The sequence below is a fragment of the Salvelinus sp. IW2-2015 genome, linkage group LG2 (assembly GCF_002910315.2).
Source record: "Salvelinus sp. IW2-2015 linkage group LG2, ASM291031v2, whole genome shotgun sequence".
In the NCBI taxonomy this organism is placed as follows: domain Eukaryota; kingdom Metazoa; phylum Chordata; class Actinopteri; order Salmoniformes; family Salmonidae; genus Salvelinus; species Salvelinus sp. IW2-2015.
In genome coordinates, this window is record NC_036839.1 from 21673548 (window position 1) to 21700950 (window position 27403).

At 44.8% G+C, this 27403-nt stretch overlaps 2 protein-coding genes and 1 pseudogene across 3 annotated transcripts; 1 reads left to right on the forward strand and 2 right to left on the reverse strand.

Annotated features, from left to right (window-relative positions):
* Positions 1–178: 178 nt before the first annotated feature.
* Positions 179–15719, reverse strand: armc8 (armadillo repeat containing 8). Of its 2 annotated transcripts, none has more exons than XM_024005893.2 (22): positions 15427–15719; positions 13632–13708; positions 10753–10824; positions 10492–10634; positions 10227–10324; positions 8628–8720; positions 8385–8465; positions 8173–8248; positions 7859–7949; positions 7616–7676; positions 7267–7467; positions 6992–7087; positions 6807–6889; positions 6555–6636; positions 6346–6432; positions 4271–4363; positions 3530–3679; positions 2705–2800; positions 2367–2462; positions 2079–2151; positions 1699–1792; positions 179–1574 (listed from the first exon to the last, which is right to left on the reverse strand). In XM_024005893.2, the coding sequence occupies exons 1-22, from the start codon at positions 15469–15471 to the stop codon at positions 1541–1543; spliced, it is 2022 nt and encodes a 673-aa protein (XP_023861661.1). In that variant the 5' UTR covers positions 15472–15719; the 3' UTR covers positions 179–1540. The 2 variants fall into 2 exon arrangements, with proteins under 2 accessions (XP_023861661.1, XP_023861654.1); XM_024005886.2 differs by having other exon boundaries at positions 2058–2151.
* Positions 15720–16907: 1188 nt separating this feature from the next.
* LOC111972888 (lariat debranching enzyme-like) lies at positions 16908–20508 on the forward strand (annotated as a pseudogene).
* rab5b (RAB5B, member RAS oncogene family) lies at positions 19886–26132 on the reverse strand. The gene is made up of 6 exons (XM_024005905.2): positions 26004–26132; positions 24480–24738; positions 23729–23880; positions 23403–23525; positions 23164–23257; positions 19886–22973 (listed from the first exon to the last, which is right to left on the reverse strand). Exons 2-6 carry the CDS (start codon positions 24640–24642, stop codon positions 22849–22851), a joined length of 657 nt encoding a protein of 218 aa, XP_023861673.1. The 5' UTR covers positions 24643–24738; positions 26004–26132; the 3' UTR covers positions 19886–22848.
* Positions 26133–27403: the final 1271 nt, after the last annotated feature.

The window sequence follows — 27403 nt, forward strand, 5'->3', positions numbered from 1 at the left end:
TGAACAACCATGGTAATGCTCTTATAACCAGTGGACCTTTAATTGATGCATGTATTCAGTTATGTTACACTTGTGCCTTGTTTCCTTCAKCTGTTCACATGCCTCACATTGACAATTAAGTGTTCTCCACTTCCCTCCACCCGGTGCCCGCAGACAAAAAAAAGACAGTACTCAATGATCAAGTCCATCTTTCAGGTCTGCATATATTTCAAATGGTAGCATTCATTCTGTCAGAATGGAAATGTCAGGGAGAGGAAAGATCTAGAAGATTCTAGGGGGAACCAAATGGCTACAGGTAAAGGACATTTAGCATTTTATCCTATTTCGTGGATCCATCTTAGTGCCTCCTGAAAGGTAAGACTAGAGAGAGTCAGGGTCATACATAGTGACATGCTATGGGCCGGTTTACCAGATAAAGATTAAGGACCCAATTAAATCTGTATCGCTGAATCGTTACAAATTGCGCGATCGAAATGTAAAGGTAAATTCCGGTTGAACCGACATATGCAGCGTTTACACTAACGCGGGACCYTTGCCTTGAAATTTCAATCACGCTATAACACAGAACTTCCACAACACCGATTGAATAGAGCCCTAAATCTAGTACTGGATTTAAAAATTATGCTCAATGGAGATTCTCCATTGAAAGTGCTTTTTAGTCCAGGACTAAACTTAATCTGGGTCTGTGCAAGCAGCCCATATTTCCAGTCAACCTTCAAACTTTGTTCTATTGACCACATCATCCTCCCATTGATATTCTGTTCACACCCTACTGTACAAGGAACCCGGGATCAGACACAGAGAAACAGAAACAGAGGGGGGAAATTATAATCTAAAAAATATATTTATATGTTTATATATATTTACGAGGTATGTATCCACAAAAAAAGAAAACACAAAAAAGTACAAATTGAGCAGTCTTTTTCCAAACGCAACCTATCTCGTGACATAAAGCCCCTCTTTAATAATAATAATAATAATAATAATGAATAATTAATTAGCTAAATAAAACCAGGATGAAGCGATGCTCCCAAAACCCTGCCCTCTTCGTCAGAGCCTTTAGTCCAGCTCTCCGTCCCTCTGAGACATCTTTATGTTCAGTCTCCTCATTAGGAGTCCAAAAGCACCAAAGCCTCCTGGCCACATGGTGGCGCTGTGCTGCACTGGCTGGCTACTGTACTGCACTCTACTAACCCTTCTTCATTCACATCCATCTTTGCATAAAAAAATAAAAAGGCAAAAACCTTTGAATGACCCCCCCCCTCCAGTAACCGTTGCTATGCAGAAAGCGTTTCCCAGTTCCCCCTCCAACCTTGTCTCCAGGTGGGATGGGGGTCAGGTTTGGGTTGGGGGTGATGGGGTGGAAGGGGGGCGTCCGCCGCTGCAGCTCAAAGATGTCTTTGTGCAACAAAACTAAGATTAAACTGAAGGAGAAGAAAACAAAACAATGGCAGCAGGCAGGCAGGTCTCCTCCTGGCAGGCCATTGGATTGTTAGTTGTGTTGTTAGGGGCAACGACATCGGAGACTGCTCTCGTAGGGTCACGCCAGATACTGCTGCATTGCTGTCTTCGCCCTGAAAGAGAGCGAGAGAGAGTCAGTATCCTACAACACAATGAGTGTGCATGTGTTTGTGTCAATAGGAGAGAGAAACTGAAGGAAAGCGGGAGCGATCAGAAGTGTGTGTGGCTGTGTCAGACCTGTCACAGAGGTTGGGGTCTGAGGCCTGGGTGAGTTTGTGCAGGATGTCTACAAAGCCCAACTCCCTCAGCTTGTCCTGACGCTCCTGGGAACCTGAACAGAAAGAGACACCGACGTAGGAAGGTTAGAGAGGAGGATGTTGGAGCCAGAGGCAGAGACCCGGTCCAACAGTGTTTACTCAAAACAGATGAAAACCATTGATGTAGTGGAGCATAAATGCGTTATGTTGCCGTAATGCATAACTTGATTCACTTTATACCACTACATCCATGAAACTACCACTAGCCCTAACTAACACAAACGCTTTGAACATCTGTGTTTCCACACTCCCCCGCAGTCCCCCCCAGCTTGTGACAACCTGTCATGGCGTTGGCCTCACCGTCCTCCTCGTTCCAGATCAGGTTGGAGATACAGAAGGTGGCCGCCAGCTGGAGCTTCACATTAGAGTGAACCTGAGAGGATATCACAGAGGAAATGTCAGTACTTGCTTAAGATATGTCAACAATATATGCAAAGAGAGACGGTCAAACTCGTTCTAAATAAAAATGATCACACATGGATACAGGCAAATATGAAGGTTGACAGAGTTCAGTGAACCTCTTTAAGCCTGATCACTTGTTGAGAATTAAGTATAGCTACAGTGGCTAATGGAGGGAAGAGACTCTACCATGTAATATTTGATTTTCTGGAGGATGTCGTCATTGGTCATGATGAGTTCCTTGGCTGTGTTGCCGTCGGCAATGTTGGCTAGGATACAGAGTGTCTGAAACACAGACAGCAGCTCTGTCCTGAAGTGTTTCTCAAGACAAAAGTAGGGTTGCAGAACTGCTAACTRCTCAGAAATTTACAGGTTTTCTAGAAATTGGAGCACTCCTGGAATTAGGAAATAAGCAAGGAGGGAATAATCAAACTGGAAAACCTGGGAATTTGGGATTAAGTGAATGAAATWTTGCAACCCTACATCAAAGTGTTCATGGTATAGTAAGCTGAAGGGGGGGGTCATACCTGTTCCTTGACCTCYATGCTGTGTTCTCCCTCGAGGATTAGAGTGACTGCCTGCATGATCTGCTTCCCATGAGAACTCATGACCTGGTCTATATGCTGGGAGACAGAAGGGAGAGGAGGTTAGAGAAAGAGAGCGATCAAGCGGGATAGAGTATGAGAAGGCGAGACAATGTGCGTGTGAGACTTGAGATGATTAAAAGCAGAGTCTGAATGTCTGTGTCTGACGACTGCAGTACCGAAAGAGAAATACAAAACCTGACCAAACAAGCCTCAGCTTCCTTTGGAAGGCTCAGGAGAATGGTCTTCCAGAACAAAAGGCCTCAACCTTCACACAAAAATATCTGTTTACCAGGAAGTGATCATGACAACTCTCCTCTACAGCTGCAAGACGTGGACCATCTACACTCACAACATCAGGATGCTGGAGGCCTTTCACATCAGGTGCCTTTAGTGCACCCTGTGGATAACCTTGCGTGACCGGGAGCCCTGTATGGCCAGCTCTGCAGAGGGTCAGGGGAGGCGCTACAAAGACCAACTGTAGACCATAACGGAAAAGTGCAGGCTTAACCCTACCCAGCTGGAGGGCACTGCCCCTGAACGCTCCATCTGGCGTCAGCTCTACCAGCAAGGAGTGCAGAAGCTTGAGAAGGACAGGAACGGGCTACGGAGAAGAAAGCGCCTCAATAGACATGAAGCCAGGAATGCACCTAYACCCCCCCAATCGGAGAATCTACATGCCCTGTCTGCAACAGACGATGTGGGTCAATGATTGGACTTAAGTCACACAGACTACCTTAAGTGTGTGTGTCTCTGTGCCAGTCTTACGGGTCGTGTGGAGAGCAGGTTCCGTAGCAGGCCCAGGGTCTTCATCAGGACGTTAGAGTCAGGGTCAGAAAGCAGACGGAAGAGCTGCTCTGTTCCCAACGCTCTCACAATCTCCCCCTTCACCTTCTGGTCCGCCTGGAATGCCATGTTCTACACACACAATAATGAAGGTGTAGGTTAGACACACACCTTCTATAGTAGGGTTGCGCAGTTACAGAAACTTTACCAAAGTTCCAGTTGGAAGATTCTCAGTTGAAGGGTTGCCTCACTGCTTATGCTCTACTGACTGAGAATCAATGGAGCAAGTCAGTACAGTGGTGAGAGCAGAGCAAGTCAGTACAGTGGTGAGAGCAGAGCAAGTCAGTACAGTGGTGAGAGCAGAGCAAGTCAGTAAAGTGGTTGAGAGCAGAGCAAGTCAGTACAGTGGTGAGAGCAGAGCAAGTCAGTACAAGTGGTGAGAGCAGAGCAAGTCAGTACAGTGGTGAGAGCAGAGCAAGTCAGTTACAGTGTGGTGAGAGCAGAGCAAGTCAGTACAGTGGTGAGAGCAGAGCAAGTCAGTACAGTGGTGGAGAGCAGAGCAAGTCAGTACAGTGGTTGAGAGCAGAGCAAGTCAGTACAGTGGTGAGAGCAGAGCAAGTCAGTACAGTGGTGAGAGCAGCGAGCAAGTCAGTACAGTGGTGAGAGCAGAGCAAGTCAGTACAGTGGTGAGAAGCAGAGCAAGGCAGTACAGTGGTGACTCACCATTAGAGCCCAGATGCCGTTGACCCTCAGGGCTGGACTATCACTCTGGGTCAGACTGCATAGTAACTCTATCACCCCTGACTCCAAGATGGGCTGCAGACATACACAAAACATATGCACTTACTCCCACTGGTCATGCTAAATTGCAGGTTCACAACCTGACAGCTAATGTTTGGTCCTAAAACATCAAGAAAAAGAATATGAACACACACACACAACCAGTCAAAGGTTTGGACACACCTACTCATTCAAGTGTTTTTCTTGATTTTTACAATTTTCTACATTGTAGAATAATAGTGAAGACATAAAAAACTATGAAATAACACATATGGAATCATGTAGTAACCAAAAAAGTGTGAAACAAATCCAAATATATTTTATATTTGAGATTCTTCAAAAGTAGCCACCCTTTGCCTTGAAGACAGCTCTGCACACTCTTGGCATTCTCTCAACCAGCTACACCTGGAATGCTTTACCAACAATCTTGAAGGAGTTCCCACATATGCTGAGCACAGGCTGCTTTTCATTCACTCTGCAGTCCAACTCATCACAAACCATCTAAATTGGGTTGAAGTCAGCTGATTGTGGTGGCCAGGTCATCTGATGCAGCACTCCATCACTCTTCTTCTTGGTAAAATATCCCTTACAGAGCCTAGAGGTGTGTTGGGTCATTGTCCTGTTGAAAAACAAATGATAGTCCCACTAAGCCCGAACCAGATGGGATGGCGTATCGCTGCAGAATGCTGTGGTATCCATGCTGGTTAAGTGTGCCTTGAATTCTAAATAAATCACTGACAGTGTCARCAGCAAAGCACCKRCACACCARCTCCTCCATGCTTCACGGTGGGAACCATACATGCGGAGATCATCCATTCACCTACTCTGCGTCTTACAAAAACACGGAGGTTGGAACCAAAAATTGCAAATTTGGGCTCATCAGACCAAAGTACAGATTCCACATGTTTCATTGCACGTGTTTCTTGGCCCAAGCAAGTCTCTTCTTATTGGTGTCCTTTAGTAGTGGTTTCTTTGCAGCAATTCAACCCTGAAATCCTGATTCATGCAGTCTCCTCTGAACAGTTGATGTTGAGATGTGTCTGTTACTTGAACTCAGAAGCATTTATTTGGGCTGCAATCTGAGGTGCAGTTAACTCTTAATGAACTTATCCTCTGCAGCAGAGCTACCTCTGGGTCTTCCTTTCCTGTGGCGGTCCTCATGCAGTTCCATCATAGCGCTTGGTTTTTGRGACTGCACTTGAACTTCTAAAGTTATTGACATTTTCCAGATTGACTGATCTTCATGTCTTAAAGTAATGATGGACTGTCATTTCTCTTTGCTTATTTGATTAAAGTAATGATGGACTGTCATTTCTCTTTGCTTATTTGAGCTGCTCTTTTCATAATATGGACTTCGTCTTTTACCAAATAGGGCTATCTTCTGTATAACCCCCCCCACACAACACAACTGATGCTCAAACACATTAAAGAAAGAAATTACACAAATTAACTTTCAACTAGGCACACCTGTTAATTGAAATGCAATCCAGGTGACTACCTCATGAAGCTGGTTGAGAGAATGTCATCAAGGCAAAGGGTGGCTACTTTGAAGAATTTCAAATTAAAATATATTTTGATTTGTGTAACACTTTTTTGGTTACTTCATGATTCCATATGTGTTATTTTAAAGTTTTGATGTCTTAACTATTATTTCTACAATGTAGAAAATATTAAAAATAAAGAAACCCTTAAATGAGTAGGTGTCCAAACTTTTGACATTCAACTTTACTGAGCTGTGTTCGTCTACCAATCATGAAGCTAGCTAGGTAGCAGAGTTGTATTGCTAGCTAGGTAGCGGTAGTAGTGTTGTATTGCCAGCTAGGTAGCAGTGTTGTATTGCTAGCTAGGTAGCAGTGTTGTATTGCTAGCTAGGTAGCAGTGTTGTATTGCTAGCTAGGTAGCAGTGTGGTATTGCTAGCTAGGTAGCAGTGTGGTATTGCTAGCTAGGTAGCAGTAGTAGTGTTGTATTGCCAGCTAGGTAGCAGTAGTGGTGGTGTATTGCTGTCTGCTGGTCTCACCTCTTTGCTGGGTGAAAACTCCAGTAGCAGGTTGCATAGTGTAGAAGAGGCCATAACCAACACCTCGTCTGGAGCGTTCTGTAACAACTACACACAGCAGAGAAGAGACGTACAGTCTCACTACGAAGGCCATGTACTTTGCAGCATACATAGATCATTTGTATAGTAAGTAGTCTTGTATGGTGAGAAAGAGACCCCTTGGTACAGACCTTCATAAGCGGCTTCCATACGGCGTGGTCATGAAAACTAGTCCTCAACTGCTGGACTGACCGGGACAGACTGTGAAGACACCTGGACACAGAGGAAGAGTCAATATCACAACAGGCACACACGGCTACCATTTGAGAGTCAGATGTCTCGGATGCAAGGAGATCTTCTTAGGCTAAGAAGGGAACAGAATGTGACAGGACACTCAGGATGTCACAGCACCCTCAGTGGAGCGGTAGGGATGTTATCAGTACCTGACGGCAGCAAGCCGCACCTTGACGCTGGATTCTGACAGACCACTCACTATCCTGTCCATCATGTTCTCTGTCTCTGTGATCTGAGGAGGAGAGAGACGGGGGGGTGTTAGGAAGAGGACACGGACACATTTCTAAAGGCGGCTGGGTAGGGGTGCGTGTGTGTACTGTTGAGTAAAAGCCACCTTCTTGCGGATATCTTCGTCGTTGGAGCCCAGTGAGGCGTACAGTTTAAAGGCAGCTTGTCTCAGCTCGTGAGCATGCTTCAGGTCGTGATCCAACTGCAGATAAAGACAATTCAATATTTGGTGCGAGGTAAGAGAGTTAGAGGTTTTTGTCCAAAGTAAGGAARGTGGTGTTCTTTTCTCACAACAGTGTCTGGGTTTTCCTGACGGTAACAGTTTTCTCTGCCTTGTAAGATTGCCTGGCTAGGTTAAATGAGTAAAGTCCAGTGTCTCACCCTCTTGATGTCAGTGATGGCGCTGACAGAGCTGGGGTATTTGAAGTAGTCAGCCAGCATGGCCACTAGGTGGTCTGTTACACTGGCGATCCTCTGCAGCTCCACATCAGGCTCCATCAGGTAGGCCAGGGTCTCTGCCCCCTCCACACGCTCCTCCAACAGACGCTCCTTACTGCACATCCTCACCAGGCACGGCAGGGTCTACACAGGGATGGAACAAGGATTATACACACACACAGGGAAGACACTACACACAACAGAAAGGCTAGACTCAACATACATCACACACATACCAGTACCAGACAAGTCATAAGATGAGTGCATAAYACATGCAAAATGGTATAATCACCTTTAAAACGATGCAGCTGTCATCTGTCCTAATGGCTCCTGCTCGACACATGTATGTTAGACTGGGGGAGAGGAGGAAAGCAAAGGGTGAGCGAGAGGGGGAAAATAGATTATCTTCCCGAAACTAAAACACTTGAGATTCTTACTTTAATAGTCCGCGGAAAAACAAACTTTACAGTTACTACAACACTGTCAATGGAAGCATACTTCTTTTAATAGTCAAGTGAAGGAAACACTCACTCACCACTTGGCTGCTGTGAGCTGCATGTCAATGGGCTGATCCCTTTGCATCATTCTGACAAATACCTGAGAGAGCAGCTCCTCATCCACCAGCACTGAGAACAGAGAGGAGAACATTGATTTTCATAGTAACTTCATTATACAATATTGTCACCATCTGACAAACTTTTTGCTACCATGACGATACCAATATAATGCCAAGAATAGAACTCTTCTGACACAGAGTGAAGAATATAGCTGGTAGCTGTCCCAGTCAGGTCCCAAAGCAGCAGCAAGAGACAGACAGACATAAATAGAAGGGGAAATAAAGCCCCTCACCATTCACCAGTGTCATGGAGACCTGAGTGTTCTCATAGGCCAGGACCGAGAAGCATTTTAATGCCTGCATCCGTACCTGTATAGGATGAGAGCAAAAAGAAAGAAAAGAATGAGAGAAGAGGGGGGAAGAGAGTGAGAGAGAGACATAGTAATATAAAAAGGTCAGAGATGGTAGTACTGAGATCGGGGTGAGAAGTAGTTTCAAAGACTACCTTATAGGAGAGAGAGATGAGAAGAGGAGCAATGTTCTGGATGGCCCCGTGGTTAAACAGAACCGTCTGGTGCTCCGGAGTCTACAAAACACACACACTGAGTAATTCTTCAGACAGACTTTTTTTTAAATGATAGTTTATCTGATGATTGACCTTTAACATGTAGTGTCTTCGGTCTTCTATTACAATACTGTAAATCTTTCTGTAATGTCAAGTGTTTTAAATGTGTGCTGGTGTACTGACCTTGCAGCAGTGGGAGAAGATCTGGGTGATGTACTCCTGCGTGCGCTGTGACCGACTCAGCAGGGACATGAGGTGGGGGATCACAGTGGGGTCCTGACAAGGTGTAACACAGTGTTACTGCACGCAAGCACACCCCCCCAGTGTTACTGCACACACACCCCCACACCAGTGTTACTGCACGCAAGCACCCCCCCCCCCAGTGTTACTGTGCGCACCCACACCCACCCAGTGTTACTGTGCGCACCCACACCCACCCAGTGTTACTGCGCCCACAATCACCACCCCCAGTTACTGCGCGCACACACACCCCCAGTGTTACTGGCCACACACACCACCCAGTGTTACTGCGCACACCACACACCCAGTGTTACTGCGCACCCACACACCAGTGTTACGCGCACACACCACACCCAGTGTTACTGCGCACACACCCACCCAGTTTACTGCGCGCACACCAGGTTACTGCGCGCCACACCCAGTGTTACTGCCGCACAGCCCAGTGTTACTGTGCGCACACCCAGTGTTACTGTGCGACACACCCAGTGTTACTGTGCGCCCCACCAGTTTACTGTGCGCACCCCCAGTGTTTACTGTGCGCACCCCCAGTGTTACTGTCGCACCCCCAGTTTACTGTGCGCACCCCCAGTGTTACTGTGCGCACCCCCAGTGTTACTTGCGCACCCCAGTGTTACTGTGCGACCCCAGTGTTACTGTGCGCACCCCCAGTGTTACGTTGCGCACCCCCAGTGTTACTGTGCGCACCCCCAGTGTTACTGTGCGCACCCCCCACAGTGTTACTGTGCGCAACCCCCAGTGTTACTGTGGCACCCCCAGTTTACTGTGCACAACCCAGTGTTACTGTGCACACAACCCCAGTGTTACTGTGGCACACCCCAGTGTACTGTGCACACCCCCAGTGTTACTGTGCACACCCCCAGTGTACTGTGCACACCCCCAGTTTACTGTGCACACCCCCAGTGTTACTGTGCACACCCCCAGTGTTACTGTGACACACACACCCCCATGTTACTGTGCACACACACACCCCCAGTGTTACTGTGCACACACACACCCCCAGTGTTACTGTGCACACCACACACCCCAGTGTTACTGTGCACACACACACCCCCAGTGTTACTGTGCACACACACACCCCAGTGTTACTGTGCACACACACACCCCCAGTGTTACTGTGCACACACCACCCCCAGTGTTACTGTGCACACACACACCCCAGTGTTACTGTGCACACACACACACCCAGTGTTACTGTGCACACACACACACCCAGTGTTACTGTGCACACACACACACCCAGTGTTACTGTGCACACACACACACACACACACACACACACAGTGTTACTGTGCACACACACACACACACCCAGTGTTACTGTGCACACACACAGTGTTACTGTGCACACACACACACACACAGTGTTAATGTGCACACACACACACCCCAGTTAGACACAACACATCACTAAGAATAGTGATGGCATGTTACACCATATCAATGGTATGTGTGTCAGAGTGAGTGTATTGGGGGGGGGGGGGGGGAAATAGACACAGAAAGAGAAGAGTGAGAGAGACTTACAGTGTAGAGCAGCTGCACTGGGGTGACTGGACTGATGAAGACTGTCCTGAGGCAGCGTAGACAAGCCTCGATGAAGATCAGGTCTGGACATAGGAGACCTGCAGAGAGACACACTTGCTATGAGAGAGAATGAGTATGTGTTTCCTCAGTCAGAGCGCTGTCCTGTCAGTGAGTTATGAGTGAAAGACTAACATTGGTCAGCACGTCACTCTTAGTGTGAGTGATTGTGTGTGAGTGTGTATGGATTTGTCTGTGTTATGCCCACCTTGCAGTAGGGCAGGGATGATGTGACAGTCAACCAGGGACTTGATGTTGTTCTCAGTGCCCATGGCCAGACTGCCCAGCACCACCGCACACTCTGCCCTCAGCTCTGAGCTGGACGAGCCCTGCTGGAGCAGATACAGTAACCTGGGGAGAGACACACACAGTCAACGCTGCCATTCAATTGGGCTTGGAGATTGGGTTGAGGGGAGGGGAAAGAAGGAGAAAGAGGGAGATGGGAAAACAGGTGAAGGGAGARAAACACCTGGGCACAGCTCCCAGGACAATCAGGTTGGCTTTCTGTTTGTTGTTTCCGATGACCGCATTCTTCATGTCACTGTGAACACACACAGGGTCAGAGTCAGATGTGTGGAGCTTCCTCAGCATGTTACCAACAGCCACAATAACAACAACACTTGACAGAGTTCAACCACAGTAGCAATCATATCACCTACGCTAAACCACACAAGTCTAAACACTAACAGCCACAGGTTCAACTGAGAAACATCATTGCTGTTCAAGCTTGTTAACATGTTGCTTTGAGGATAGAATTCTGAACATCACACACCACTTATATAAGCCAATAACATACAGTACCAGTCAAACCTACGCATTCAAGGGTTTTTCTTCAATTTGTACTATTTTCTACATTGTAGAATAATAGTGTAGACATCAAAATATGAAATAACACATAATGGAATCATGTATTAACCAAAAATGGGTTAAACAAATCAAAATATATTTGAGATTTTTCAAAGTAGCCACCCTTTGTCTTGATGACAGCTTTGCACACACTTGGCATTCTCTCAACCAGCTTCATGAAGTAGTCACCTGGAATACATTTCAATTAACAGGTGTGCCTTGATAAAAGTTAGTGGAATATCTTTCCTTCTTAATGCGTTTGAGCAAATCAGTTGTGTTGTGACAAGGTAGGGGTGGTATACAGAAGAGAGCACTATTTGGTAAAAGACCAAGTCCACATTACGGCAAGAACAGCTCATATAAGCAAAGAGATACGACAGTCCATTACTTTAAGACATGAAGGTCAGTCAATACGGAACATTTTAAGAGCAGTTTACTCAAAAACTTTTCAGTTTACTCAAAAATGGCTTTTAGGAGGACCGCCACAGGAAAGGAAGATTCAGAGTTACCTGTGCTGCAGAGGATAAGTTCATTAGAGTAAACTGAACCTCATATTGCAGCCCAAATAAATGCTTCACCGAGTTCAAGTAACAGACATATCAACTGTTAAGAGGAGACTGCGTGAATCAGGCCTTCATGGTCGAATTGCTTTAACTAACTCAGAGAGGCTGCTTACTACACCGAGACCCAATCACTGGCCACTTCAATATTGTTTACATATATATATGAGTAATGTAATATCTACATACTGTATTTTATAATATATATTGCATCTTGCCTATGCCGCTCGGCCATCGCTCATCCATATGTACATATTCTCATTCACCCCTTTTAGATGTGTGTGTATTAGGTAGTTGGGAAATTGTTAGATTACTTGTTAGATATTACTGCACTGTCGGAACTAGAAGCACAAGCATTTCGCTACACTCGCATTAACATCTGCTAAACATGTGCCCAATACAATTTGATTTGAAACCAGTACTAAAGGACACCAATAATAAAGAAGAGACTTGCTTGGGCCAAGAAACACTAGCAATGGACATTAGACCGGTGGAAATCTGTCCTTTGATCTGATGAGTCTAATTTTAATATTTCTGATTCCAACTGCTGTGTCTTTGTGAGAAGCAGAGTAGGTGAATGGATGATCTCCGCATGTATGGTTCCCACCGTGAAGCATGGAGGAGGTGGTGTGATGGTGCTTTGCTGGTGACACTGTCAGTGATTTATTTAGAATTCAAGGCACACTTAACCAGCATGGCTACCACAGCATTCTGCAGCAATATGCCATCTCATCTGGTCTGAGCTTAGTGGGACTATCATTTGTTTTTCAACAGGACAATGAACCAACACACCTCCAGACTGTGTAATGGCTATTTGACCAAGGAGTGGAGTGCTGCATCAGATTACCTGGCCTCCTCAATCACCCGACCTCAACCCAATTGAGATGGTTTGGGATCAGATGGACCGCAGAGTGAAGGAAAAGCAGCCAACAAGTGCTCAGCATATGTGGGAACTCCTTCAAGACTGTAGGAAAAGCATTCCAGGTTGAAGCTGGTTGAGAGAATGCCAAGAGTGTGCAAAGCTGTCATCAAGGCAAAGTGTGGCTACTTTTGAAGAATCTCAAATATATTTTGATTTGTTTAACACTTTTGGTTACTACATGATTCCATATGTGTTATTTCATAGTTTGGATGTCTTCACTTTTATTCTACAATGTAGGAAATAGTAAAAATAAAGAAAAACCCTTGAATGAGTAGGTGTGTCCAAACTTTTGACTGGTACTGTATATAAAAGTTATCCAGAGTGCAGAATTCTAACTCTGGTTTGCCAACTGCTGAGACCCTATAGAATGCAATGCATATGACATAAAGATACAAGTAGCTAGATGGAATTAAATAGCCATGAGAAGACGGAGGCCAGTGGAAAAGTACTGCTGCACCAGTCAGGTAAGAAGCGACTCAGCTAGCCATCCAAAACCGTAACCAGAGCTGGGTCTCGGAGTTAAAAATAAAGATGAAAAGATGTCCGACTCCAAGCTGTGCTGAGGCTCTCACTCACACTGCCCAGTGAAACACACTCTCTCAGTCACACACACACTAGCAGAGACCTGGCATACCACACAGCATGAATCACACTGACTGATCGGAGAGAAACACACACCACTGACAGCCAGGTTGTACAGCCACATGTAAACAAAGTGTTCCAAGCAGCTCACACTGAGCATGCTCACATCGCACCTCAAACAAATCAATCATTGACAGACAGCTCCCTCCAGAGCACCAAGAACTGCCTGCTCCACCCGCATACAGATACCAGACTCACACAAGGACAGACAGAGGCCCAAATGGCATCCTATTTCCCATAAGGCTCTGGTCAAAAGTAGTGTACCAAGTAGGGGATAGGGTGCCATTTGGGATGGAAACAAAGATGGACAGACAGGGCAAATATCTATTTTCCTATAGAAAAACCATAGGCTACTACAACACAAGGTAATGTACTTACATGACTCCCTGCAGCACTTTCTGCGGGTCAGGGTCAAAAAGCCTGTCAACATAATGGCGACTGGTGGCCGTGACCTCCTGCATGGTGACAAGAGACAGAACAACAATGAGTCAGCGCTGGCCTCCCTCATCATCCCACTGCTACCACCAACCACACACTCAGCAGAAAGACACCGGCCTGGGCCAGATAGATACTCCATCCCAGAAAAGCCCCTCCTAACGATATGACTGGTCGACAGGCAGTAGGCTACTCTCGTCAAGCTGTAAACTCATCCAGTGCACGAGATGGTCATATGTCACTTGATAACTTTGTTTATGTTTATCATTGAGGGACCGTCCAGAACTTTCCTCACGACTCACTATGTAATAGGTTACTGATGAGCAAAGAGGCACTGCTCTACTATAGCTCTCTTTAAAAAAAGGGGATTTGCAGTGACGTGTGTATTCCTTGTGAATTATACCATATCAGTCATGAGTCAGTAAGGGATCTGAAACAAAGTTCTTTAACAATTAAAGTAGATTACAATTACAGTAGTCCAGATGCAGTTATAGGTGCAGCATCACATTTCAGGTGGGTGAAATGTAAAATTTAAACAATATGATGACTCCTGAACAGCTAATCAAAGGGCTATACCCAGACCCCTCTTTTACGCTGCTGCTATTCTCTGTTAATTATCTATGCATAGTCACTTTAACTCAACCTACATGTACATTTTACCTCAACTAACCAGTGGCCCAGCACATTGACTCTGTACCGGTACCCCCTGTATATAGCCTCGCTATTGTAATTTTACTGCTGATATTTAAATTATTTGATCATTGTATTTTCTATTTCTTAATTTTTTCTTAAAACATCTTAAAGCATTGTTGGTTAAGGGCTTGTAAGTAAGCATTTCACTGTAAGGTCTCCTGTTGTATTCAGCGCATGTGACAAATAACATTTTATTTTATTTGAATATGACATTTGGCAAATGTTGTTAAACCTAGCTCTGGCTTTGGCCATTTCCTTACAGGTCCTGAAAAACATATCTGTTGACAGACTAACAGGTGGCAAATGAACACATTTTGTTGAAGAGCTGTATAGCTTGCCGTGTATTCATGGCATCTTCATGTATTTCCTCCAAAACCCTGTGATCTGGTCAATGACACTACCAACAGCATATGGGGGCGTTTCCAGTATGATAAMTTTAAACTATCTTGCTAACGTTAGCTTAATAGCTAACTTTATAACATAAGTAAAAATGATAAACGTTAGTCTTAAAAACGTGAAATTCGATTCTCGATCACAAAACTGACAGCAGTTGACACTTGACATAGTTAGCTAGCCTTCTACCCAAAACTGACTCAGACAACTAGCTAGTTCTGTATAGCATGCTACCTAACTAACAGAGTAAGTACGGTTATAGACAGCTAGCCAACTAGGTAGCTAAATCGCGGTTGGTTCCAGCTAGCATAACCTTATTTAATTACACCGTCACTGTTCAATAAAGTTATTAAATGTTGCGGGTTCTCGTTATAATTGGATTCACGTAAATGTCACTGGTTACTAGTTAGCTAGCTAAGTCATTCCGGGTGAACGTCGGGAGACCGCCCTAACTACAGTAGCTAACGTTAGCTAGCTAAATGTTGCAAAGCCTGAGTTAGCGTAGCTAGCTAGCAACTTCAGTGCATGCCCTCAACCCACATTGATAACTTGATGCGACACATAGAATGCGTTTCACTATGCAATGCAGTTAGGAAGAATGCAGTGCATAGCAAAAATAAAGTATTTATTAAATAGTATAAGAGCGACTCACAGATAGCACGCTGATGCGGAGAGGGGCCTCCAACAAGCACGCCATCTCTCTTCCCCCTGTCGAGCACCCCAATCGGAGCAGCACTTTCCAAACACTCTGCCCTCCAGACCAGCTGCTCAGATTAAAAAAGTAAATATAGCTAAATCACGCAACACTTTAGAAGCACTTAGTATTTCATGGGTTAGGTGGAGTTAGTCGGGTGTATTTTGTCTGTTTAAGCCACAGATAACGTTTCCTGTGATAATGAAACTATTGTTTATAGTTGCACACTGGCTACATTGCTCGAATGTCAATTTGTGAATCAAGTCAATTAGGTACATTTTGGTTCTAAACGCGCAGATCATTTGAAATTGAAGTTTGGGTGATTCGACAAACATATGATTATTATAAGCATTTAAGTTCATATACAAATACGTTTTATTCATAAAGAAGTGGTGATAGTCCGAATTACAACGTTTCGGGATAATGTACGGATGTTTGTTTTGTAAATTATTTTAATTGTGGAAAGTGCAACCTATGAGTCCATCGCTCGATTTACTTTGGTGGATGTGGTGTGCGCATGCGCTCGGGGCAAACTAGGCTGAGGTGGGAAAATATGTTTGATTCATACGTTTTGGTTGAGATGAACGGAACAAACCAACATAATCATAATCACGCTACGTCGTAAATGAAAATAGCAAAAGGTGAGAAAAAAATGTATACGTTTGATATGACCATGTCTCTTAGACAGGACAAGTCTACAACCTGTCTACAACCCCAGAGAGAGTTATTGACAGCAGATCTCTAGAGCTAGCGACAACAACCAACACAAATGATTGAGCAAATATGCTAACTTTTATTATATTGTATTCTGTAGTTGTCTTCCTCATCATATCATTAATGTATTTCCCTCGACCTAGCTCGCTATGCAAACCAAACTATTACTGTAGCTACAGTATATCAGAAGGTACATAGAAGGGCAGCTGCTGTAATCTGTTGGCCTCTATGGATTTAGATGGTTCCTTTAGTTTAATTAAGGAACAATCTGTTGTATTTCTGATGGTTGTATTTTGGTTGTTGCAGGTATTACTCTGGAGAGTAGACAGCTCTGGTCCTGACCATCTTCATCAGGGGGAATCACGAGCCTCCAACCACCTCCAGGACTGGTGGGTAAGACCTTACCTTTAGACTCTGGCTACAAAGTTAACACGCATATTACAAGTTCCACAGATTGATCTCAAGGCAACTTGCCCATCAGGCAATTCAGGAGCAGTTTTCACTTGCCTGAAAATGTTATTGTGCATCTAATAATAACAACAGTGTATGTGGTGTTCCATCAGGTTATGCTGGCGTTGTGCGCTACAAAGTAGTAAGGATAGGTGGCTTGTCTGGAATCTTCAAAGGGCATGATTACAGGAAAGGGGAGGTCAAAAAGCTCTAGTAGATATATCCTCCTGTCCCTGCAAATGCGTTGCAGCCCAACCGTCTTTAACATTGAATCAATGTCCTTTTTTACAGGGCATTACGAGTTCCCTCCATATCCCAGAAACTCTACGCAGTGTTTACCACATCAGGAACATTGATGTCTTCAAACTCAAACAGGTGACTACCACTTACAAGGTTAATATATCATATTATGTCCCCCCCATTATATCATATTTGTCATCATGCCTCCCCTATTTTGCCACTAGATCCAGATGCGTGTGGATGTCTTCCTGACCCATGACTGGCCTCGTGGGATCTACCATTATGGCAGCACGGGGCAGCTACTGAGTAAGAAGAAGTTCCTGAGGCAGGAGGTGGAGTCCAACACACTTCGTAGTCCTGCGGCTGCAGTGCTCCTGGCCCATCTGCAGCCTAACTACTGGTTCTCTGCACACCTCCACGTCAAGTTTGCTGCCCTTATGCAGCACCCGGTGAGCTGAACTGACTACGGTTATGTAGCGAGACTGCTGTGGATGTTCAGAGATGTGATTCTTTCTGATTAATCAGAATTAAGATTCTGTGATTTTTGCATAATGCCAAAACAATATCTTCTTTATCCTGATTTTCATTGTTGTGTTGCTAGGTCACGGAACTGATAGTTCCTATGCAGCACTGGTTATATTGCTGCTCTGTTTTTCCCTTCAGGCCAATGGTGATGCTGCCCTCCGCACTACCAAATTCCTCTCACTGGATAAGTGCCTCCCCTACATTGACTTTCTACAGGTGAGAGAGGGTGATGACACGTGGCATGGATGGTGTGTGATTATGGTCCAGTTTCATAGATCCAGATTAAACCTACTCCTGAATTTATGGAGATTCTGTTCATCTTGGTCTGTGAAACAGCCTGCTTGAAGATCTTGTTTTATGCTAGTAAGGGCTATAGGTGTCTTCTCTATGGTGCATGTCTGAGTTGATGCTGACTTGTAGGGTGTGTGTTTCAGTTCGTAGAGGTAGCAGACAGGCCAAGCTCATCCCAGGTTCTGGAGTATGATCCAGAGTGGCTGGCCATCCCGAAGGCTAAAAGACAGCCTACTGGCTGTCAGACCTAACTACTGGAACCCTCCACAGAACAACGGCCTGCACATAAGGTCAAATACTCACACTGTTTGTATTCCTCTCTCTCTCACACATACGACACACCCTGCTATCTCATTTAAACACCTCTTCTCTCACACACATATACATTTGTATACTTACAGACCACCCCTCACTTACACACCCACACTTAACTACTTCTGTATGTTGTCCAGGTGGGACATCAGTGTGTCTGAGGCAGCCATGATGGAGGCTGTGGGTGAACTGGGAGGTGAGCAGTCCATCCCAGACAACTTCAGCCTGACCGTGCCAGCCTACGATCCTGCCTGGCCCCCATCCCAGCTACAGCACCAACCCCCAGACCACCCAGCTCTGTGCCACCCAGGGCCTCACAGACATCTATGCCCAGGTCGCGGGACAGATGGGCACAGGAGCCCCAGAGCTGGAGGATGATGATGTCCAGAGTGGGGATGAACCCAGTGAGTACCCTATTGACACCTCAGGCCTGTCCAGCTCATACAACCCTGATGAGATTACCATAGAGGAAGAAGAGGGGGAGAAGGAGGGAGGAGAGAAAAAGGGTAAGGGGGAGGGCCCTGATGCAGTGGTGCCTGAGGGTGAGACGGGGGAAGCAGGAGAGAGACTGGACTCAGGGAGCCTCTGGAGAGCTACCCCCCCAGTCGCATGGTCCTGTACATGCTTGAGCCCAAATCAGACCCCGCTACTCCCTCTGGCCTGTCCCTCAACCTGCCTACCCCCTCTCACTCCTCACCCCTGGAAGGCCCCATGTCCGGATCCCCAAGCGCCCCAGTGGGAAGAAGGGGGGGACCCCAGCAGTACAGATAGCAACTCCAGGATCAAACGCAGGAACCAGGTCATCTACACAGCAGTCGACGACAAGGAGAGTGAGGACTAGGGCTGGAACTGTTGTGAAATATACAAGATTCTCATGTTTTTATATTGATATTGTCCATCAATGAAAACCTATTGTCCATCTTGATTGCAAACCAACAGAGAGCTGTTTTGTTAGGAAAGGGAGAGGGGAGAATCCCATGATGGAAATGTATGTTTTTAAGTCTAATTTCTGTTTTTGTAAATAATGACATTTTGGACAAATGTTGATTTCACACATTTTACTGAGTCGTTTTCTAGTGTGGGTCAACTGCAAAAGGGCTGTTGTAAACAAAACATAAAACAAGTATATCATGTGAAGAATGCAAGTTGATATTTATTGTCATGAATCTTGCCCTGGAGGCAGAACTGAGCGATTTCCGCTAGAAGTGCCAACTGCAAAGTCAAAATTAGCTATATTGTACAAATTCATGATAACTCAAACTATTTTTTTGGTATTCATTTAAGGTTAGGTATTAGGGTTAGCAGTGTGGTTAGGTTTAAAATCAACTTTTGACTTTGTAGCTGTGCCAGCTAGTGACCACTCTGCAGAACTGCCTCCAGAACAAGATTCATGACGAAAAATGCTAACCTGTGTAAAGAACATGAATATGTTTGTACACTAATCAGTGTTTCCCAAACTCAGTCCTGAGGCCCTCCGTTGGGTGCACGTTATGGGTTTTGCCCTAGCACTACATAGCTGATTCAAATAATCAAAGCTTGATGACAAGTTGGTTATTTGAATCAGCTGTGTAGTGCTAGGGCAAAAAAACTAAACGTTCCCCCAGGACCGAGTTTGGGAAACCCTGCACTAAATAGTCAAATCAATTTTGAACATGAACCTTGTGTATGACATCTTTACTCCTGTACAAATTCTGAGATCAGGCCCATGTTCATGCAGTGCTTTGTGACTGCCTAAACCAGTGGTTCGTAATTTCTTTTGCAAGCCCCCTAAAGCATTCCAAATGTTCTTGCAACCCCTCTAAATGAAAAACTATATCTCAAGCCTAACCCATGACAGAGACAAGTGGCACAACTGGACTAAACCATTTATGATACAAGCCCTCAGTTCATATTCACTGCACACATGGCGCAATAGCACATCTWTATTGAACAACACTTTACAGAGGAGCTGAGGGGAGTTTGAGTCTTTCCCACGTTGTGTGGACGTCATCATTATTACACTAACCTGTGATCATAGAATAAGAGTTAATGAATGAGTGACTCATGGACTTATCAATTAATCATGATGACAGCCCATGAAACAATTAGCTTTTAAAATAAGTAGAGCTCATCACATAGATTGGTGTCCTTAGTGACTAATTCCAGCGTAATGATATAAGTACTCTAGTTAGTAAAATCAACAGTTTCAATAAAATTTGGTGACAAATTATACTGTATTTGACAAGAAGAGCTCCTTACAACTGTACAAAGAGCAGAATTACACTGTGCAGGAAGAGTTAATGATTACAAGCTAATGTTGAGGTCCAGGGAGATGCTTTACTTTTACTTTTTAGCTGGGATGGCTAACTCTGGAAATTCCTTTGGTCTCTACTGAGTTAAGTGAATCAGCTTTTAGTTTTCTTACACCTTATTTGTGGAACAATCTTCCATCGACCGTGTTTTTGCGGGTGATGTCATACCGTATTTAAAAAATCACGACAGCTGTGATGGAAACAGGTAGTTTCGGTACATTTTTTTWWAAATGGCGACAGAATTTGTTCGTTCGACATGGTGGGATCTTTTTTGTGTCTTAATTATGTGAGAAATGGTGGTGGAAACACCTTTATTCCCAAATATTGATATAATAACCATCATATGGAAGTCAACTTGAAGTCATGTGACGATATGATGTGTCGTCCTCCCACTATGACTTGGGAAACCATGCAGTTTATTAGGCTACAGATGAAATAATATATGATGAACTTCACAGGGTGGTGAAAGCGCATAGTGATCTTGATGCTCCTTTCCAATAAATATCGAGGGTCTTATTCTGGTGACATGATCGACGCTTGACTGCCGTTTAACAAAAACAATTATTCTTGCTCCTATCCATAATAAGCCCATGATATAATCTACCAGCCCAGCCTACCCACATATTCACATGAATCTGTCACCAATTTGATGGAAACCTAGCTAGTGTCTTTCTTTCTGTTTGCATTTTGATGTGTATATTTTCTGTCATTCTGGGCTCATCTGTAAAAGAGACCTTGGTCTGAGTATGACCCCCTGATAAAATAAAGGTGAAATAAAAAACGTACATTTCTGCCTATTGAACACGCCAAAGCAAACCCAAAACAAAGAACATAGGAAGAAAATGGGAGTAGGCACTTCTTGTTTTGTTTTTAAACCCCTCTTAAGCATCCTTATTCTTCTTAGCTAAGCCTTGGACACATCCCAAATGGATCCTTCCCTACACCAGACACTCCTGTAGATCTGAAACAATTGGAGAGGTGGAAGCAATATGGCAAAAATAATCCACCTATTTGGCCAAGTTAAGCAACTATTATAATGCATTAACCTTTCTGATCTGTTCAGATCTACATACATATGTCTAGGGGTTAAGGGTCAATTCAGAATCCATCAACAGAGTGAGTAGCTCTGTCAGCAAAGCTTGCCGTCTCGCTCCAGTGCTTTGAACAGCATCAGCTCATTAGTCACTTTAAAAGCTTTTGTTTACAATGTTTTCAATTACATCAACTCTTAAGCAGTAAGAAACAAGACAAMTGAGGAACAGCAGAACATATGTAGATCATGGCCCTTGCATTCACAACATGACAGGCCAGATACCAGATGCATTGGTTTCCTACCGACTGCAAGTCTAGAGGGGTTTGAGTAGCCTGGTCCCAGATCTGCTTGTGCTGTCTTGCAAACTCCTATAGTCATTGTTGAGCAGAGAGAGACAGATCTGGGACCAGGCTAGGGTTTGAGTTCAATACCAACTATAAGTTATCACTATGAGGGGCAAGAAATTTCTCCTGACCATGTAAACTGACCAGGTGAGACTATGGCCATGGATATCACCAATTGTGCACTAGACAGTGGATTGATTGCTAGAAACAGTGAAGGTTTCCAGTGAAAGCCAGACAGACATGGCCTAGAGCAGACTCACTCAGTCCCAACAGGAAATAAATACTGGACTCTGGGTTCTTCAGTGTACATCTACATCTGTGTGTGGGAGATAGATAAATGAGGAGGAGAGGCCTGGATGATACCAGACGGGCACTGGCAGCATGATGTTTCACAACACCGCTGCTCTGAGGAGTAATAATAATAATATAGCCTAGTAGTTCAAATAAATAAAGGGCACCAGAGGAAATAAGGGCGTCAGAAGAGGCAATAAACCGTGGTTATCCTGCCTCTGTCTTTTGGGATTGTGGGTAACCTGTGCCATCTAACATGGGTTACTCTATCTGTAGGGACTGGGGAGTATCTGGAATGGCCCAGGCCAAGGCTTCAGGGTTGGGTTAAGGTTGTCCAGGCTGCCTGAGGCTCATGCCAGAGGAGGGTGACGAGAGGGCATTTAATACAGCTCTGCCCCTCTGTGAGGTGCACAAATGGGAATACTATAGGGAGGGAGTATGACCTGCATCCCATTCACTCTTTCATTCCCTCATCCTTCAGACTCCCTTGCTCCATCTCTCCTTTCTTCCCTCTCTGCCACTCAAGAACTGACACTGCAGCGATTGCATAATCAAATGGAACCATGATTGAAATTAAACGAGACAGACAAAATGCAAAACATCCACAACTAGCGCTCAATACTATACAAAGTATTCACTCTCTCACGCTCTTTTTCCTCCTCATGTCTGTCAGTCTTTGTCCAAAATCTCTCTCTGGCGTCGGTTGGTGAGGCAAACACTCATAAAAGACAACCGTCCAACTCAAACTCCCTCTTTCTTTCTTCCCCTCTTTCTATTTCTCTCAATAGCGGTCTGTCCGTCTGTCGATGGGAGGGAGGGTGGAGGGGGTGTCCCCCTGCCCGACCCCAGAGGTTGGGAACAGGGATGGCAGGATGGCAGGGAAGCAGTCCTAGTTCCCTCCTCCTCCTCCACAGCAGGATCGGGTGTTGTGGGCTTCAGGATCCTGTAGGTTCACTCCCCGGTGTCGCGCTGCATGTGTAGGATTCTGGGTGTCCGTTTTGGGCATCTTTTTGGCTGCAGAGATAGTGGAACACACTTTGTTAGAGGCCAATAATAATGTTTGTTATTATTATTATTTTGAACTATGCCCTGGAGTTTTTCCTGGTCATGGAAAACTTTTTTATTAAGCCAATAGTTGATTTGAATATAAATGATTATCCCTAGAAGTCGCCCTATAAATTGTTGGGAAAAGATGGGAGCTCACCAATGGCCAGGAAAAGTTCGTTGACATTCATGGCAGTCTTGGCAGAGGTCTCCATGAAGAGAAGTCCAGTGTCTTCAGAATAGGTCTGGGCCTCCTGTCAGGCAACACATAATGAAAAGGCTTTCCATCAGGCAACCATCCATCAGTATTGGGAATCCCCAGTTAGAATTCAAATGTGGTATAGCATTAAGTCATTGTATAGCCTTAACATCTTAAAGAGTCAGTGTTGAGTACAGTACCTCATACTCCACTAGTCTCTTCTCAGCCAGGTCCGCCTTGTTGCCTGCCAGAGCGATGACAATGTTGGGGCTAGCCTGCCTCTGTAGCTCCTTCACCCAGGCTTTAGCCCGCTCAAACGTCTCCTACAGGAGGGCAAAATAGAGACCATAGGAGAGGGACAGAGGGGAGAGGTGAGAAAGAGGAGTCAGATACAGTGCCACATTTAAATAACATGGCTATGTTCACATGATAGAGAGGGCTAAAGCTTCTATACAGTACAATACATTAATTGTTTACTCTTAAAGTTAGCTCTGAGCATGCATCTTTGTGGTGTGCTGATGACTACCGGCTTGGTGATGTCAAAGACCACGATGGCAGCCTGTGCCCCGCGGTAGTACATGGGAGCCAGACTGTGGTAGCGCTCCTGTCCCGCTGTGTCCCAGATCTCAAACTTCACGGTAGTGTCGTCTAGACACACAGACTGGGCCAGGAACGCAGCTGAGAGAGGGAGAGAGAGAGGATGAATAACTCATGATGTAAAACTTAGTCCTTTCATCTCAGACAACCCTCCCAACTTGATCCAGGAAATCTCGCACAGTGTGCTTACGCTGCAGTACTCAAGGACAAAAAAGCTCCTCAACAGCTTCTACCCCCAAGCCAAAAGACTGCTGAACAAAAGCCACCGGACAATTTACATTGACCCCCCCTTTTGTACACTGCTGCTTCTCATTGTTAATTATCTATGCATAGTCACTTCACCTCCATTTACATGTACAAATTACCTCAACTAACCCGCACACTGGCTCGGTACCGGTGCCGCCTGTATATAGCCTCGTTATTCTTATGGTGTTACTTTTTATTATGACTTTTTACTTTAGTCTACTTGGTAAATATTTTCTTAACTCTTCTTGAACTGCACTGTTTGTTAAGGGCTTGTAAGTAAGCATTTCACGGTAAGGTCTACACTTGTTGTATTAGGCGCATGTGACAAATAAAGTTAGATTTGATTTGAACAGTTGCCCAGACGTGATCTGGGGCCAATAGTGTGCCCGTCAACTTCTTCCCTCCCCTTATTCCCCCATCCCATCCCCCATCACCTCCGATGGTGGTCTCCTGGAACTCATCAAACTGTCCCTTGACGAAGCGCAGAACTAGGCTGGACTTTCCCACTGCCATGTCTCCCAGTAGGACCAGTTTAAACTGGCATATCTTGGTCTGGGGCAGCGTGCCATTGGGCCGGCCACTCCCTCTGGTAGCCATGGTGACGGTGGAGGGTGGGGCCTCCCAGTGATGGGAGCTTAGACTACAGGGATCTCTAGGATGTGAAGTCTTTCTCTACCTCTCCTCTCTTTCTGTCTGCAGATGAGAGAGAATGACAATAGAGGGAACTGTTATGTAAAGCATTGCTGGTAATGGAAAAAGGAAAGAGTGGCTCACATGACAGCAGGTGTCATTCAGTCTGGACAGGTGGGTAATTGTTTCATCTGTATGACTTGATTATTACATGATCTGCAATAAAGCCCATCCACACAAATCTAGAGTGACTGACATACAACACAGGCTGAGGATGTGCGCTAGCCTGCATTATAGATCGCCATAGGAATCATAGAGCGGTCAAAACAAGTGGAGGTGTCGACCATTCCAGGTACAATTGATAGGACAAAATGGTCATGTCTGTCATTCGCACCAATGACGGGTGTGTGTTGATCTCCCACTCCCCACTGTCACAAGTATCCAAACGCTGTAATTTCAAAGTTTGTTTCATTATGGTTATAAATAATTTACGACTTGTCAACTGGATGAACTTTACAAGAATCGTGTGCTCAAAGGTCATACAGTTTTTTTTATATAGTCGCCACAGTTGCTTCTCACCGACTACACCATGCAGCATCACCTGCCTTGTGGAAGGCACTATTTGTCAACCAATCATTAGGGTGTTTTTGTTTCACCCACCCAAACGTGGCCGAATATGTGACTGAAACAGGAACCAACTTTGCGGATTCTAAAGCTACAAGGGATACAAATGAAAAGTGATATTTGAGACCCCTCTAACCAATGAATTGTACACACGTTATATTTCCAGTTTGTGAGTGCGTGATATGGGGGTATAGAAGTTTCTTTAGACAATTATACAGAAACACTTTTATAAACAATAGCAGCTATGTTGACTCTGCCATGTTGATCTGAGCCTTAATGTTGTAATACCACTACATTGTCCGACTTTCGGCTGTCATCTCCCCCGACTTCACCCGCCGACTTTCGTCTACTGTCGGCTTCATGGGGCTAAGCCCTCGAACACACCCATTGTCATATCAGGGGAATGACTGTGCTTTCACCACCAGAGATCAACCACGTATGTGGCTTTGCCAATGTTAATTACCTGCTACGCATTTAGCTTTATTTTTCTTTTACATTGGCGAATAGGAGGTATGCAGGTATTGTCCGTTTTATCTGTTAATTGGTGCATCTCCGTAGAGAATGGACTCCGTYGTAGCCAAGTCATTTTGATGCGGATGAACCAATTCGGCCCCAGCTCTGGTTCGACGCCCTTCTCTTTCAGCCTTGCGGATACACGTCCCATGTAGCCTACACACGGGGAGTATAAAAACATCAATACATACCAGTGACAGTATCGGCGCTGTCTCTAAAACGATCTAAGGTCCCAGTCTTGAGTCTTGACTGTTGACAATTGATCTACTGGTAAAAGGACTGTTAACGCTTCCTGCAAATTCGCGCAGTCGCAGTCGGTGCCGCATTCTCGATTTTCTTAAACGGATAGATAACGGCATTCATCCACGTTTTAGTTCACGTCAGGTGCAAAGGTGCCCACTCTCCCAAAAATTCCCCAAAATATTTAATTGAGTAAAATATTTGTATTTGTAAACCGCATCTATGGAAGCGCATTCCCGCCACAAAAAAACCAAAACATTTGTAATGTCAAAAGGTCGTTTTCAAAATATACTCCTCAATAAGAGGAAGAGCGTTTGATTTGACTGCTTGGGGGCAAAGTTCCTTTATTGACATGGGAAACATATGTTTACATTGCCAAAGCAAGTGAACTGGATAATAAACAAAAGTAAAATAAACAATACAAAAGGGAAAATAAATAAACATAAATACCACATCTTCACCAACAAACCGCCCACGAAGGTCAAAGTAAAGTCTGTCAACTAGACACACACACACACACCTGGACCAAACTAAAGTCCATCAGAAACACATCCCCTCTGACCCTCTGATACACCAAGCCCTGGGTAAAAGACTCCTCCTCTCCTCTTCTCCGCCTTCTTTCATTCCCTTCTCACATTATTTCTCTAAATGCACAATAGGTGATGAGATCGTGACCCTGTAGGTCACAGTTCAGTCTGTAGCAGCATTCCAAACCAGTTCATTACCTCTGATCCTGTGATGTCACTGGTATTCTTTCACAATGTACTGTATAGCGTATAATATCTTGTTTTATGTCAGAGTTGGTGTGTATTCTCCTCATACCGAGGGATCTGTCTGTGAATGGGTGGTGAATTGCATTGGGCAGGCTTTTGTTCCAGCCCAGCACTAGCACACCTGATTCAAAATATCAACCTCACATCAAGACATTGACAAGCTGTATAACGTGTGTTAATGTTGATACAGTATGTAACTTACAAAGCTTGTGGTCTAAGGCACTGCATCTCAGTGCTTGGGGCATCACTACAGACACCCTGGTTCGAATCCAGGCTGTATCATAACTGGCTGTGATCGTGAGGCCCACAGGGCGGTGCACAATTGGCCCAGCGTCATCCAGGTTTGGCCGGTGTAGGTCATCATTGTAAATAAGAATTTGTTCTTAACTGACTTGCCTAGTTACATTTTAAAAATAAATATATATAGCTCTCCAGGACCAGAGTTGGCCAGGGCTTGGGAAGTGTGTGGGAGGTCTGGGTTAAAACAAGTATGTCTCTCTTTTCAAGCTTTGTGACTGTTTGTATCAGTGGAGGTGAGGGGACGGCTTATAATAATGGCTGGAATGGAGCGAATGGAA